At 43.3% G+C, this 16,833-nt stretch overlaps 1 protein-coding gene across 13 annotated transcripts in view; it reads left to right on the top strand.

Annotated features, from left to right (window-relative positions):
• Positions 1-106: 106 nt before the first annotated feature.
• LOC311252669 (filamin-C-like) overlaps positions 107-16,833 on the top strand; it is a gene marked incomplete at its 3' end in the record, with an annotated part of 53,139 nt that continues 36,412 nt past the window's right edge. For 10 of the 13 annotated variants that reach the window (XM_084346014.1, XM_084346021.1, XM_084346020.1 and 7 more), the window contains exons 1-3: positions 107-1,682; positions 13,611-13,859; positions 14,116-14,213. In XM_084346014.1, coding sequence (XP_084202140.1) covers positions 1,301-1,682; positions 13,611-13,859; positions 14,116-14,213 — 729 coding nt within the window. In that variant the 5' untranslated portion in view covers positions 107-1,300. Of the gene's footprint in view, positions 1,683-4,910; positions 5,025-5,618; positions 5,717-13,610; positions 13,860-14,115; positions 14,214-16,833 lie in introns of those variants that run through there. The other 3 variants (XM_084346022.1, XM_084346012.1, XM_084346011.1) reach the window with 3 other exon arrangements.

Below are 16,833 nucleotides of genomic sequence, written 5' to 3'. Positions count from 1 at the left end.
AGCAGGAGGAGGAGCAGGAGGAGCAGGAGGAGGAGCAGGAGCAGGAGGAGGTGGAGGAGCAGGAGGAGGAGCAGGAGCAGGAGCAGGAGGTGGAGGAGCAGGAGCAGGAGCAGGAGGAGGAGCAGGAGGAGGTGTGTGGACGGTGAGTCAGTGTGTTTACTGACTCGTCCAGTCAGAATCTGTTTCAGGCTCCATATTTGGATGACATCACTGTGACATCATCAGGCCTCAGAAGACATGAGACACGCGAGGACGACCAAAGAGACGCAACGTTAAAACTGCGACGAAGACGAAAAGAGAAAATGTTGAACTTGAGTAACTGAGTAACTGAGTAACTGAGCACGTGTTAACATGTACAAACTGAGTCAGCTGATCGTCACAATCTGTTTTTATCTGATTGATGAGGAAATCAGTTCATTTAGAAATGTAATCTGTAAAGTAACTAGTTACTAAAGTAATCATGTAAATGTAGTGGAGTGGAAGAATAAAGTAACAGAACATGGAAATACTCAAGTAACTACAGGAGCATCACATGTACTTAAGGTACTCATGTATAAACGTTACTCCACAGCGCCTCCGGTGGTCGTCTCCTCCTCGGATCACCTGCCTGTCATAGAAGTTCAGGTGTTTGAGGGGATTCCTGCTCTTGCAGTGATCTGATTGGCTGCCCACACATGACGTCAGTTTTTTTTTTACAAACAGCCGGTGTCTCCTCTAAAAATACCGGAGTGTCACCGAGCTGGAGCCCCGGGCCCCGGGGGGGCATGGGGGGGTCCTGTGTGACCCCGCCCCCTGCTCCGTCGCCACCCAATGAGCTGCGGCCTCGGTATCAGTGCGGGTCAGGGGACGCGGGCCGGCTTCTTATGGTCATGCAGGAACATTCCTGAGAGTCCAGCCGAGTGACGCCGAGCGCTTTAACTGTGATCCGCTGCTGCTCCGCCGCAGTCCCGACTCTCTGCAGGCCGCCACGCCGCCGTCTGCGCGTCTGTACCCGGACACAGGAGCGAGTCTGTCCGGAGGGAGAGAGAGCACACTTCTTCTTCTCTTCTTCTTCTCTTCTTCTTTCTTCTTCTCTCCTTTCTTCTTCTGTGACTTCCCTTCAGGTTTGGAGCCCATGAGCCGTCCCGGACCGGACTGACGGACTCTGGATGTTCTCACTCTTCACGCAGACTCTGGTGAAGTGGTTCACTCCCCGCAGGCTCGGTTCTGCCCCCGCCGCTCCTCTTCCTCTTCTTCTTCTCTTCTCTTTTTTCTGCTGCCCTTTCTTCTCTTCCCACTCGGCGCTATAAAAGCGGGCACCATGATGAGCAACAGCAGCTACTTGGAGCCGCAGCAGCTGCCGCCGCAGTTCTACCAGAGCTCCGCCGACATCGGCGAGGAGGAGGAGGAGATGCCGGCCACCGAGAAGGACCTGGCCGAGGACGCTCCGTGGAAGAAGATCCAGCAGAACACCTTCACCAGGTGGTGCAACGAGCACCTCAAGTGCATCAACAAGCGGATCAACGACCTGCAGAAGGACCTGAGCGACGGGCTGAAGCTGATCGGGCTGCTGGAGGTGCTGAGCCAGAAGAAGATGTACCGGAAGTACCACTCCAGACCCAACTTCAGGCAGATGAAGCTGGAGAACGTCTCTGTGGCGCTGGAGTTCCTGGAGAGGGAGCACATCAGGCTGGTCTCCATCGGTGAGTGTGCGCGGCTTTACGCACGTTTTACGCACGTTTTACGCACAATGCCAAACTGAGCGCGTGTTGGAGGGCGTGCACGAGCTGAGAGGTTAGACTGTGGTGATGATGATGAAGATGATGGTGATGAAGATGTGTTTACTGTTGTTGAATCTTCACACTTCATAGAACTGACACGAACATATATTTTCATACACTAATGAAACACTGACCTCTGGAGACCGAACAGCTGTTCAGACCTGAAGTCAACAGTTACTGAAGCTCCTCCAGAACTCACAGACATTAACATAGGAAAGAAATCCGCCCACAGCTGTTTATTTATTTATTAAAATATGAAATATGGACCAAAATGAATGAATCTGATTATAATGTTGAGTCAGACTGAAACACTTTGATGTGAAATCAAAGAAATAAAGAAACAACGAGCGTCTGATGAGCTTCAAATACTGTGACAGAGCGACTGAGAGGAAACTGTGGGGAACGCGTTGTTGTGTTGTGTTGTGGTGGTGTTGTGTTGTTGTTGTTGTGTTGTGTTGTTGTGGTGTTGTTGTGTTGTGGTGTTGTTGTGTTGTTGTTTTTGTGTTGTTGTTGTGTTGTGTTGTTGTGGTGTTGTTGTGTTGTTGTTTTTGTGTTGTTGTGTTGTGGTGTTGTTGTGTTGTTGTTTTTGTGTTGTTGTTGTGGTGTTGTTGTTTTTGTGTTGTTGTTGTGGTGTTGTTGTTGTGGTGTTGTGTTGTTGTGGTGTTGTTGTTGTCGGTCTCAGGTGTGTGGAGCTACAGGTGTAACAGCTGATGGTTGTGTAGCTGTCTGTAGCTCGTTGGTTCTCAGTAAACGCTTCCTTCATGTTCTCTTGATCGTTTTAGTGATTTACGTTCATATTTCACCTTCAATAGAAAACGAGGCTCTCTCTCTTCATTAATGTCTCTTGAAATGATCTTTTCACCCTTTAAAAGTCCTTAAACACTAAAAAGTCGGAGAGGAGACAAGAAAAACTAAGTTCTGACCCATAAAACTGTTTCTGGACTTTGATGAAAACAAGTAATAAACAGTGAATCAGGATCATTTTCATTCAGTGTTACTGCAGATGATTTAACAACAAACTGAAGAGAAAACTTCTTCTGTGAAGAGTCAAATAAATATATGTTAAAGTTCTGTTGAGAGTTTGGATCAGCACTCAGCTCTCAGCCCTGACGCCTGTCAGCCAATCAGAACGCCCCGTCTCAACGTCCTCGTTCATCTAAAGTTAAGCTCAGTTTTAATCTTTAAAGCTCCGGTTGGTTTAAAGTCTCTGTGGGACTGTCGGCCGGCTCAGCAGGATCAGGACTGGACGAGTCAGAACCAGACTCAACAGCCAACTTTCTCACCAGCAGGAGCTTTAAGAGGGGCGTGTGGAGCCGGAAGTGTTTTAGGAAGCAGGAAGTGTTTTAGGAAGCAGGAAGTGTTCTAGGAAGCAGGAAGTGTTCTAGGAAGCCGGAAGTGTTTTAGGAAGCAGGAAGTGTTCTAGGAAGCCGGAAGTGTTTTAGGAAGCAGGAAGTATTAGTATAAGTAGTAGTCGTGTGGGTGGAGGTTTGTGACCTCGTCTCCAGGGGACGAGCGATGTGGTGTTTTCAGGGTACAGATGATGATGTGTCCAGGAGAGGATAACTGATAACTGATAATTGATAACTGATAACTGATCATTGATAATTGATTTGAGTTTCTGATACTTCATACTTTAACTCCACTTTACACATCCAGATTATTCAGTGCTGATTGGCTGTTACTGGTGACATCACATAGTGTGGTGACCACTGACAGAGAGAGGACTGATAACCTGACGTCTCTGAATCTATTGATCGATCAGTAATAAATGTCAGAACATCGTTTCTTGAATAATGAGCGTCCGCAGTGAGCTGAGGCGTTTGATGCTTTTAAAGTAGTTTCAGCTCTCGACTCTTCAGACCCTAACCCACTCTCACACTGGTGATGGCTCCAGCTGACTTTTATTTTGAGTGTTTCTTCTTCTGTGACTCGTCTCTGAAAACATCATCAGTGTGCAGCGATGATGAGGAGGCACTGACCTTCTTCTTCTGTGGTTTTTAATGTGCACAATAATGAAATGATCTGCTGGATACCAAGTTCTCCTCTTCAGGATGGATGTTAGTTTCTGCGTCCATCGATCTGCCTGGAAGGATCCAATCAGAACGAGACGCTGCAGCTCTGTGCTGAGCTGAGACCGTGAGGCCTGGAGGGGGGCAGGGTCTCGCGGGGGGGTGGAGGTTAGGGTGGGGGTGCATGAGTATGAGGTGATTGATGGCAGGACAGCTGAGCTCTGCTCTCCCTCCACCAACAGCTGCTGAAAATAGAGCCGAGACACACAGAGAGGAAACTGATCCACCCCACGTCTCCACTACACTTTAATCTGGAATGCTCTCCTACGACTACACATCTATCATCTCTGATCATCTCTGATCATCTCTGATCATCTCTGATCACCTCTGATCATCTCTGATCACCTCTGATCACCTCTGATCACATCTGATCATCTCTGATCATCCCTGATCATCTCTGATCATCCCTGATCATCTCTGATCATCCCTGATCATCTCTGATCACCTCTGATCACATCTGATCATCTCTGATCACCTCTGATCACCTCTGATCACCTCTGAACACATCTGATCATCTCTGATCATCTCTGATCATCTCTGATCACCTCTGATCACCTCTGAACACATCTGATCATCTCTGATCACCTCTGATCACCTCTGATCATCTCTGATCACCTCTGATCATCTCTGATCATCTCTGATCATCCCTGATCACCTCTGATCACCTCTGATGTTGAGTTATCTCCGTAATGTCTAGTTATCCCCGATCTCTGATCATTTCAGTCTCTGATGTGTAATAATCTCTATTTTTGATGTCAAATAATCTCATGTCTCATATTCTCTGTCTAATAATCTAGAATCTAGAATAATCTCAATCTTTGATGTCTAATAATCTCTCTGTTTAATAATCTGTATTTTTTATGTCAATAACCACTCAAATGTAATATTCTCTGTCGAATAATCCCACGTTTTGAATAATCTCTGTCTTTAATGTTTAATACTCTAATCTGTTATAATCCCTCATGTTGGTCTGACCTCTCGCAGTAATCTGTGTTTTATCGATCACATTATTCGAACACTTTACTGGAAGTCAGTTCATCTTCAGTGGTGATGTCATCCTACACCAGTGGTGCCGTCCAATCACAGAGCTTCAAATGACCAGCGAGTTTAAACTGAGAAAACAGATGTTGACTCTGGATTAAACTGATTCTGGATCAGCTGTGAACGTCTGTGATCACTGATCGTCACTCTGTGTGTGAGTGAAACACTCTGTATTATTGTTCCACTGCTGTCAGACTCTCTCTCTCTCTCTCTCTCGCTCTCTCTCTCTAATGGTTTCCATGTGTCGTAGCAGTCAGCACACAGGAATGTCCCCCCTCCACACACAGACACACACACACACACACACACTTTATCTTACAGCCGTGTGTGTGTGTGTGTGTGTGTGTGTGTGTGTGTGTGTGTGTGTGGATGGTTTAACCTTGTATTAACTCTTTCAGTCTGTTTCAGCCTCTCAGAGTTTCTTGAGGACATTAAGATTAATTTAATTTGAATCGTTAAATTCAAGATTTATGATGTAAACATGTCGACTTTAGTTTGTCTTCATCAAATAAATTGATACATACGAATCAATACATTCGGAGCAGTCAATAAAATCTGTAAAATTTGTAAAACCAATCAAATCAGACTGTCCGTCTCCATGGTGACAGTGTGCTGCTGATGTTGTCCGTCTCCATGGTGACAGTGTGCTGCTGATGTTGTCCGTCTCCATGGTGACAGGATGCTGAGCGTCACCAGAACATGTAGGACTTCCTGTTTCTTTAGTAAGAAGTAGTTCTGTGGCGCTGCCCGCCTCCTGTCATGGATCCACCGTCGCTGTCTGATAAAGTTCTAAAATTATAACTCACAACAAACCGTGAGATCTTCGGATGAGGAACTCTTTTCATGGTCCGCTTTGTGACACAGTAGAAGTGATAACTCTAATCTGATCAATATTTTCTCTGATAATCATTTGTCCTGAACAGTGACAAGAGACTCAGACAGAAACAAACTTCACGTTTTAGAAGCTGAAGTGTTTTTGTTGTGGAGGCAGTAAACCACCACCAGGAGCAGAAACCTGAACCCTCACAGTCTGGAGAACATCAGGAACTTTTTACCTTCAGTCCTTCTGGTTTCTGTTGTAATGAAATGAGGCTGTTTGAAGTGAAACACACAGTCTACAGGTCAGCAGGAGGGTTGGGTTGATTGGCTGGCTGGCTGGTTGGCTGGCTGGCGGGCGGGCAGGCGGGCGGGTTGGTTGGTGGGTTGGTGGGTTGGCTGGTTGGTTGGTTGATTGGTTGGTTGGTTGGCTGGTTGGTTGGTTGGTTGGTTGGTGGGTTGGTTGGTGGGTTGGTTGGTTGGTTGGTTGGTTGGTTGGCGGGCGGGCGGGCGGGCGGGTTGGTTGGTTGGTTGGTTGGTTGGTGGGTTGGTTGGTTGGTTGGTTGGTTGGTTGGTGGGTTGGTTGGTTGGTTGGTTGGTTGGTGGGTTGGTTGGTGGGTTGGTGGGTTGGTTGGTTGGTTGGTTGGTTGGTGGGTTGGTTGGTTGGTGGGTGGGTTGGTTGGTTGGTTGGCTGGTTGGTTGGTTGGTTGGTGGGTGGGTGGGTTGGTTGGTGGGTTGGTGGGTTGGTGGGTTGGTTGGTGGGTTGGTGGGTTGGTTGGTGGGTTGGTGGGTTGGTGGGTTGGTTGGTGGGTTGGTGGGTTGGTTGGTTGGTGGGTGGGTTGGTTGGTTGGTTGGCTGGTTGGTTGGCTGGTTGGTTGGTTGGTTGGTGGGTTGGTTGGTTGGTTGGTTGGTTTGTCAGTATGATTATATAAACATGTTTCCAGACTTGGATGGAGGATGAGTCTCAGCCCAGAGGGTCGGGGATAAATGGACAGATCCATGAACTTTTTCTCTCTTCCTGACATTGTGAGCGGTTCATTTCTCAGTAAATAATAAAATCAGACATATGTAGGTGACTGGTATCTATGAGTGAGGCCTGGGCGGAGGTATGCACTCCCATGAGTCTCATTCTAGTTTCAGATGTGACTGTCCTTTGGTATCTAGTGCATTGATGATGGACTGAGCTTCAGATGGGGTGTGCAGTGAAACAGTCAGAGGTCTGAGGTCAGAGGTCAGAGGTCAGGTTCATGGTGGCTCCAACAGGAGATGAAGTGAGGTTTAACGTGGTGACCGTCGTCTGTCGTTCCAGATGACACATTAATAATCAGTTTATTATTTAAGAAAAAAAACCTCCATCCAAGTGTGTCAGAGTTAGTTTCTCTGTGTTCATCCTTGTTGGTGAGCGGCAGCTCCGCCTCCTGACAGTAACCTCTGACCTGATGTGTGGAGCTGTTGTCAGTCTCAGCTGTGACGGTGTCAGAAACCAGCCGCTCCATCTGTCGCTGCTGTCAGCTGTTCAACAGTCCGAACCGTCCGACTCCTTCAGACACCGAAACCTCAGCGGGACACTTCCTTAAAGTCTGGCACTCACCACACGACTGATCGTTTGATCAAGTAATTACTTAATTGATCAAACGATCAATAGTCTCAATAGTCCAAGATGAGACACTGACATCAACTATTATAGATGTATTTATGTGTGTGTATCATCTTGAGTGATGACTGTGATATTGATTCATTATCAAAATTGTTGCTGATTTTTCTTTCTGTTAACTTTTTGTTCTCCCTGAAAGAGAAACAGACGAGCAGAAGAGCTCATTCCTGCAGTGTTCAGACATGTGTCGTCTCCACCGGCCACAATCACTGTGACATCACTGTGACATCACTGTGACATCATTGGCTTTTCTTACAGAGACACAGGAGACATTATACGAACGGTTTCACAAGCTGAGGAGAAATTAATGTGTAAAATGTACAAGTTGATTTATCCTTTAACATGGCACTGTAAAATTGTGCGTTTTCTAAATGGAGTTCTGAATTAGAAGCCAGCGATCTGCTGACCGTCACACTGCTGCTCGTCAACCCAGTTCAGTTTGACTCTGAACAACAAAGCTTCAGTCTTGTTACTGTCACCCCCCCCCAACATGTCATGTGGTCTGTCCCAGCCTGGGGGGGATGAATGCTGCCTGTGTGTGTGTGTGTGTCTGTGTGTGTGTGTGTGTGTGTGTGTGTGTGTGTGTGTCAGCTGTTGTCACAGTTGGTCTGAAGCATTTCAGCCAACAGCTGGAGGGTCCCCAGATCCTCGACAGGCCGACACACCAGTGCTGGAAAGTAACTAATTACATTCACCCAAGTACTGTACTGCAGTGTAATCCTGAAGTATTTGTACTTTACTTGAGTTTTTCCATTTTCTGGCACTTTGTTTTTACATGTTGAGAAAATATTGTTGTTTTTTTTTTCTCAGATTCAGTTTACTAAGACAGAATATAATGATGTTAATAATAATAATAATAATAATAACATGCAGACGAGGTGTCTGTTATCAGGAATGAATGGCGCACGTGAAGACGAGCAGCCTCCTCTGTGACATCTGAATGTTACAGTTTGTAATGGTTTGATTTGTTGCAGAATAGATGATGTCATCAGATCAATACACATGATCACTGTGAGGCTGATTACAGTCGATCTGACACATGCAGGCGTCCAGTCAAAGACTTTATCTGATTGATTAAGTGAACAGAAACTCAATCAACACGTCCACATGACGACCAGTTCACTGTGTGTGTGTGTGTGTGAGTGTGTGTGTGTGTGTGTGTGTGTGTGTGTGTGTCTCGAGGATCTCGACCCTCCAGCTGTTGGCTGAAACGCACACTTAAGGTTTTTATAGGTCACAGGTGTGTGTGTGTGTGTGTGTGTGTGTGTCTTTAAATAGTCTTTGTGAAGCTAACCACTCTCGGGAACACAGTCAGGATAAACAACAACACACACATTTATACAGCTGCTGTCCACCTGCTGTGTGCGAGTGTGTGTGCGAGTGTGTGAGTGTGTGTGCAAGTGTGTGTGTGAGTGTGTGTGTGTGTGAGTGTGTGTAGTCGAGTGTTTTTCATTTGACAAGTCGTTGTATTCTTTAGTTTTGCTCTCATGACTGAACTGATGTATAATGTTTCAGTCATGTTATTGTGACAAACTGATATTTTGAAACAAACATACGTTTTTAGTCTCGTTGTTGTCGTGTATGTTTGTTCTGACTTTAAAGGAATAGTTCACTCTAGAACAAATTCAGTCATTATCGACTCCCCCTCATGCTTTAATGTGAAGGATTTGAACACTTGGACTAATCATCAGGATAATTGATCAGTCCAGTCAGGTTGTGTTCTGTCAGTCATGTGATTGGAAATAAGGATCTTTCTTCACGTAGTCGAACTTTGTAAACACAGTGAGGAGTCGAACACTCGGCTGTTTGACCTCCAGCTGATAACGCCACAGAACCTCCCACTCTGAAGATAACGTTTCTGTGCCGCTCTGTACTCGGTACTGATGAAGAACAGAGAACAGATTCTGTCTCCAACTGTTCACACTTCATTCATCCACATCAGAGACAAAGAGTCTCAGCAGGACCAGAGCTGCAGCGACGACTCACTCAGCAGTTCACTCAGCTCATTTCTGACAGTCAACCAAGAGGCTTTGGGTCTGGGACTGTTGGTTTGTTGGTTTGTTGGTTTGTCAGCAGGATTGTACAAAAACTACTGAACAGATTTCCACCAGACTTGGATGGAGGTTGAGTCTTGGCCCAAAATAAACCCCATTACCTTTTGGGGCAGATCGGGATAAAGGGACGGGTTCAGGAATCTTTTCTTTCTTTAACATTGTAAGATATAGCGTTTGGTTATTTTCAGGGAATAGTTCATGGACCTTAATATAAAAATCAGGTGCATCTAGGTGGCTGGTGTCTATGAGTGAGTACTGTTAAATGTAGATTAAGGAGACTTTGGGCCTTGGTGGAGGTATGCACTCTACTGAGTGCCATTAGTTGATGACATTAAATGTTGAGTCTCTGACGATTAACGGTGAAAATAACTGTCAGTTTAATGATTTATGAAAATATGAATGAGGAATGTAAACTGTGCTGTCAAAGACTCGTGGTTGTGTGTGTCTGATTTGTTCGACTTCACTACAGTCATTAATAAGCCTTCAATAACACTGACGCTCTTGTTTCCTGTCTGGTCGTGTTTCATCCTCCAGCAGAGTTCAGACTGTTAATCTGCTTCTTAATTCTTTCCCTCCGTCGTCATCACTTGTTTTTCCTCTTTCCACTCTCCCACAGGCTCCTCTCTCTCTCTCTCTCTCTCTCTCTCTCTCTCTCTCTCTCTCCATCACTTCCTCTCTGTGCCCATAAAGTCTTTCTGTCTAAATGTCACATTACACAGTTTCTCCGTCGCCCCCCCAGCCTGTTGGCTCATGTTTCTATCAGGACTCATTGTTCCAGCAGCAGCAGTCGACCTGTAGCTGCTCTGTTTGCTAACCGTTACAGACGTGTTGTTGTGCAGCTCAGAAGCTGTTTGGCTCGACACCACAGTCCATTCCTGCTTTACAGAGCTCTGCTGTAAGGAGAGTACGGCGTCCCTGCAGGGACAAAAAGTCACAAGACATCAGCAGTTTGTATCTAAACTCTGAGAGAGTCAGCTGAGCTTTATGCTTCATGTTGAGAGTAACAGAGATGAGACTGTGTGCAGGACAGCAGATCACCAGAGGAGGCTCAGTCTATACACTTTATACACTTTATACAGTTTATACAGTTTATACACTTTATATAGTTTATACACTTTATATAGTTTATACACTTTATATAGTTTATATAGTTTATATAGTTTATACACTTTATATAGTTTATACAGTTTAGCATGATGATGATGAGTACAGCATGATGTCGTCAGTTTGGTGCACTCGTTGTCGAAATGTAAAATCCACCAACACAAACAGGAGCGTCAGCTGTTCGGCACCTTGCTCAGAGGCACTTCAGACAAACAGGAAGTGGAAAAAGTTACTCCTTCACTTTCAAACATTTTCAAAGTAAAACTACTCCCCTACAGCCTTTTCTCCCATTAATTAATGTCCGCATACTTTTGGACATCTAAACCAATAGGTGAATGTGTCCAAAAGTATGTGGACAGCTGCTCATTAACAGCCGCCAGCAGCTGAGCCTCTGATGCTTTATAAACTCATGCAGGGTGGAGGTTCTCATTTTCATGTCTTGTTTGGACCCTCTGGGCCTCCGTAGAAAAGCTGATTACACCGTCACGTCCTGTAGTTTCTTCCTCTGGTTGTAGCCGAGCTGCTTCTGTTTCCTCTCTGAACTAAAACATCAGCACTGTCAGTAAATGAAATATAGGCTGAAAAACACAGAGGACAATATTATAATGTCTGTAACTTGTTCAGGGTCAGATGGAGACAAACTAAACTTCCTGATCTTCTGTCTGTTCAAAGTAAAGAAACACCACATTCATCCATTCTCACGCAACACAAATGTAAAATTAGGACTTTAAATGATCCGGATGGAAACTTCAGCTTCTCCTGAATCAAATGACGCGTGACTCTGTAGAGGAGGAGAAACTTAATCAGTGCAGCAGAGTCCGGCTCGGAGGAGCAGCCGGCACATGTGGAGCTCATTGTTCTGACTTTATATTCTGCTGTGTGGTTTGATCCATCAACACTCACTGTTCAATTAGATGTTGTTTAAAAAAATGAATCTGCAAAGTAAATAAAACACAACATTTCCCTCAGAGATGAAGTAGAAATTAAAATACTCCAGTAAAGTACTTAAAGATTGTACTGAAGTGCAGTACTGCAGTAAATGTACTGAAGTGCAGTACTGCAGTAAATGTACTGAAGTGCAGTACTGCAGTAAATGTACTGAGTTGTTTCCACTTTAAACTGTAAATCAAACCAAACTGAGTTCAGCTCAGTTCGTCTGTTTCCTCCTGAAAACAGCCTGCAGCTCCTGTTTCCTGGGGAAAGATTACAGCGACGCTCCAACACGACACATCCTCCCTGAACACCGACCCGACTAATCTCTGGACACTGAGCTTCCTGAGTGTGTGTGTGTGTGTGTGCGCGCGCGCGTGTGTGTGTGTGTGTGTGTGTGTTTTCCGTTGTCTTGTGGACACAATCATGAAATCATATTTTCCTTCTGTGAGCTAAGATGTCTGTTATTCAACACACACACAGCGCGCGCGTACACACACACACACACACACACACACACACACACACACACACACACACTCCAGTTTAAAAGCACGTAGGTACATTTTCTTCCACTTTCACTAGTAACCTCCACATCACCAGACTCCCTTAACAAATGTGGTGATTTTAAGAGTTGTTGAGTTAAAACAAACTCTCTAACGTAGTGAAACTCTGTCTCTGACAGATTCTGAATCATTGTCTCCTTCTTGTAAATTCAGCATTAAATGAAAACAGTCAGTTGTTTGTTTCCTTGTACAAAGTGTCAGTTTGTGGCAGCATGGCTGTACCAGCCTGTCTGCTTCTGTGTCTAAAGTGCTAAAGTCTTACCTGCCAACATTTAGCAGCTGTTTGAACACACTGTTTACACTGATTTCACCATTTACACTCAATTTATGAAAGAAGAAACATTTTATTGATCTAAACATGTCACATTTTACAAACACACTAAACAGTAACCAGTATAGGCGACTTCTTTGTCCCCAGACTCCCTTAACAAATGTGTCAGTTTAGTGAGTTGTTGAGCTGGAGACACTTTATAAACTGTGTGAAACTCTGTCTCTGACTGATTCTGACTGATTTGTTCCTTCTTGTAAATTCAGCAAATGTTCTTCATGAACTTCTTTCTGTCTTTGAGTAGAAACATGGAGTCTGTTTGTCTCAGTGATGGACGGGTTTGTTTCATACAGAGCAGGAAGTGACATCAGATGAAGGCGTTTGTTAATGTCAGGTGTGAACAGACTACGTGTCGGCTGAAGTTCAGCTGTGTTTGAAATGTTTTCATTGAGCAGCAACAATCTGCCCGAAAACACTGAGATGATTTATGATCCGCTCTGTCTCCTGATTGGTCGATCCACTAGAAACTTCAGCTGCGTTCCTTAAACGTGACTCTCGGGGGAACTCGAGGTTTTCATAGGTCTGTTTAAAGACGACACATGATGAACTGCGTCCAGCACTGACAAGACATTTATAAAGAGACGAAGCAGGAGTGTGAGTCATTTGTTACAGCAGTGTGTATGTGTGTGTGTGTGTGTGTGTGTGTGTGTGTGTGTGTGTCTGTGTGTGTGTGTGTGTGTGTGTTTATATAAAGCAGAAAGAGTCATCAGGTTGAAAGTTGGTAAAACAAACGACTTTTCATTTCAGGAACAGCTCACAGTCCTCCCTCAGATTCCTGGATGTGTGTATGACTGTGTGTTATTGTGTGTATCACTGTGTGTGTGTGTGTGTGTGTGTGTGTGTGTGTGTGTGTGTGCATGTGTTTCCTATTTAAACTGACCTCATTCCTCAGACCGGGGGTTGGATGACATCACCCTGCAGCAGATCGACTCTCTGCTGTCGATGGATGAAACTTTCACATTAAAAGACATCTCCTGACAGCTGGAAGATAAACAACCTGAAGCCGTGAACTTTTATTTTGGCGAGCAGATGTAAAGAACAGAACAGGAAACTGGGCCATCAGAAAACGTTGAGATGAATTGTGATTGGCGGACAGTTTACAGATCATATGATTCTGTTGTAAACGATATTTATTGAGCTGTGCATCAACACAAACACCTGCTGACATGTCACACAGGTAATGACTGCACCTGTAGGGACAGACCGGAGACATCTGTCCTGATCACCAGTCAAACCTGTACAGACACTGATGACATCTTGTCTAACCTGTCCTCCCGTCTGTCCTCAGACTCTAAAGCCATCGTGGACGGGAACCTGAAGCTGATCCTGGGTCTGATCTGGACCCTGATCCTGCATTACTCCATCTCCATGCCCATGTGGGAGGACGAGGATGACGAGGACGCCAAGAAACTGACCCCCAAACAGCGTCTGCTGGGCTGGATCCAGAACAAGGTGCCCCAGCTCCCCATCACCAACTTCCACCGGGACTGGAGGGACGGCAAGGCACTGGGAGCTCTGGTGGACAACTGTGCCCCTGGTAGGTCCACAGCGAGGACTGTGATGTCCCAGATTCTAATTAATAATCCACAATCAATCAAAATGAATTGTTTCTTTTTGAAATTGAAGAAAGATATAAGCTGTTGTGTCTGCAGTGTAATAATCATAAACCATCTGAACATATTTATTAAAAATATAATAATGTTTGTCCGCTGCTGAAATGCTCGTGTTTCAGCTCTCGTGACAGATTCAGTCAAAGTGTCCTCTGGCTCAGTGTGTCTCTGTGCTGCCTTCAGGTCTGTGTCCAGACTGGGAAACATGGGATCCCAGTCAGCCGGTGGAGAACGCCAGAGAGGCCATGCAGCAGGCCGACGACTGGCTCGGAGTGCCACAGGTAACAGCTCCCCGTTCCTTCACCTTCACCATGAACACGATGCTGAAACAAGACGCATTCATCAAACCTTAACGTGGCCGACAGGTACAGAGAACGTTCAGGAGCATCTGAGCTTCTTTTGTCATCAACAGTAGATTTATTTCACCGGTTGATCCAGATCAGCTCAAAGACAAAATGGGTTTTTAAGGATTTATTTGCAGGATTAAAGAAAAACTGACATCATGAGTCTCCAGACCCGCGAACAGTCCTGAGAAGAAAGATTCATTTAGTCCTTTACCTTTTAACTCATCAAGTCAACAGCTGTTTAAAGTGACTATTATATACAAACTAGACATATATGCATATTATATTATTTGCATATAGGCCGTATGACAAAATCATCATACATTATTTTAATATGTACATATGCAAATTTTACTCTATTTCTCGTTATAAACTGAAATCTTTACATAAATGAATTATTAACATGTGGCTGCAGCATATCACGTCATATTAAAATACAACATGTGAACTTATACAAATGTAACTATGTCATATTTGTTGTAAGTATATACATATATAGTGTTGAGCTGCAGCTTATAACACCATATAAAAATGCAACATACAGTTTAGACTGAAGGAAAAATTGGAAGGTTTCATTATATTGACATATGTTACATATATAATTATTTATACATTTTATATCTGTTATAAACTGAAGGTCACATGTTTGGCGTCATCACTGTTGATATATACTGTAGGAACATATGTCATCAGTTACATTCTCATATTGATTCACTTTATAATAACCATCACTGATCAATTATAATAATTATACATTTATAGTTAAATTGTAGTTAATATTTTTTTGACTGTTAACTTAAACTTAAATAAACAATTTATTAATAATTGTAAATGTTTCAAAAAATCAGTTGCAACTTTACAATAAAACATTTTTTTCAATAAATTATTTATGAAACATTTAATTTTTTGTTTCAGTCGAATAACTATAAACTAAAGTGTAACTACGCTTTAAATGTTTTATTATTTATTGATGATGGTTATTATAACGTGTTCCCTGAACATTTTAACAGACATTTAAATATATTTAGTGTACAAAATATTTCAATGCGTCTATAAAACATCCACCATTAGATAGAAATACAGTGTTCTTTATGTAATCTTTAATATTTTTTAAAAACATTTTTTACTATTATAAATAGCTGTGATGAGGCGAAATCAGAGCTTTTAGGGTCCTGAGCTAAATGTTATAACGAGAGTTTGTGTGTGTGATAATGAGTCTTTGCTGCAGTCGAGCTGCAGCATCAGGAACTTTCCTCTCACATGTGCTAAATGCCGATCTGGTCTATTTCCAGCCGCAGAGCGATCCTGCAGCCAGCAGTCTAAATTAGCAGCAGAGTGGACGAGACGCACTGAACACCGAACACAAACTCTACAATCAGATGACGAACGAACCGTCGTTAAGTGTCGGCTCGTTAGTTCAACACAGACGCTCAGAGTTTCCATCGTCACAGAAATAATAAACCATGAGGTGTTTTATATTTAATGACGATCACTGGAAACTCTGACCATCAGATCACTTCCTCTCTATCTGACATGTGATTTAATTAACCAATCAGAAGCTACGAAGGCAGTGGTGAGGCCGACATGAGCAAAAGTTTGGGATTTTTTCCAAGTTAGAGAAGTTTTTAGACTTTTAATCAGTTTTACTCTGTTTTTTTAATTAAATGCATGTTTACTCCGTTCAGTCAGGTAATACACAGTGTTGTTACAAGTATCCAGATGTCAGACTGGGTAAAAGTAAAGATACAGTGTTAAAATATTACTTTGGTGAAAGTGAAATTCACCTATATGAATAGTACTCGAGCAAAAGTCTTAAAGTATCTGATATTAAAAGTACTGAAGTATCAAAAGTAATGTCTAGCAATAAAAATACTTAATCTTCTGGAAATAAACGTACTCTAGCAATACATGTAGTTAAGTATGAAAGTATCAGTAAAGTAACTGATCCATATACTAACGTGTGTATAAACTGAGAGTCAGCTGATCGTCACAATCACTGTTTTTATCTGATTGATGAGAAAATATATTCATTTAAAAATGATGCAGCATGTAATCTGTAAAGTAACTAGTAACATAAATGTAGTGGAGTAAAAAGTACAATATGGAGTGGAAGTATAAAGAGTAAGGAAATACTCAAGACCAATTTTGAGGTACTTGTACTGTACGTGAGTACAGTACCTGAGTAAATGTACTCAGTTACATTCCATCACTTGTAATGAATCACTGACTGTTCCTGTAAACTGAAGCTAGGATTTTAGAAACATGTTGCCTAAACTGATTGTTATGATGTTTTATAAAACGATGTATTGATGCTTTTATTTTAGCGGGGGATTTAGAGCTTCTTCCTGCTCGGCTCATGAGCAGCAGGATCATTACAGGAGCAGCTGTTTAACATTTAACAAACCTCTCATGTGTTCACCAGCAGCTGTGCTCTCAAACTTTCCTCCATTATTTGTCTTGTTAGTCTCATAAAACGATTAATCTGGATTTCCTGTCTTTAGTCGGTCTCCAGTTCTTCTGCCATTAATGGTTTTGGACTCAGATCTGATACGAGCAG

This window comes from Pagrus pagrus (genome assembly GCF_965226575.1).
Source record: "Pagrus pagrus genome assembly, chromosome: 23".
Classification (NCBI taxonomy): domain Eukaryota; kingdom Metazoa; phylum Chordata; class Actinopteri; order Spariformes; family Sparidae; genus Pagrus; species Pagrus pagrus.
Note: the sequence above shows the minus strand (reverse complement) of the source record. Positions and strands in the feature narration are given on the sequence as shown.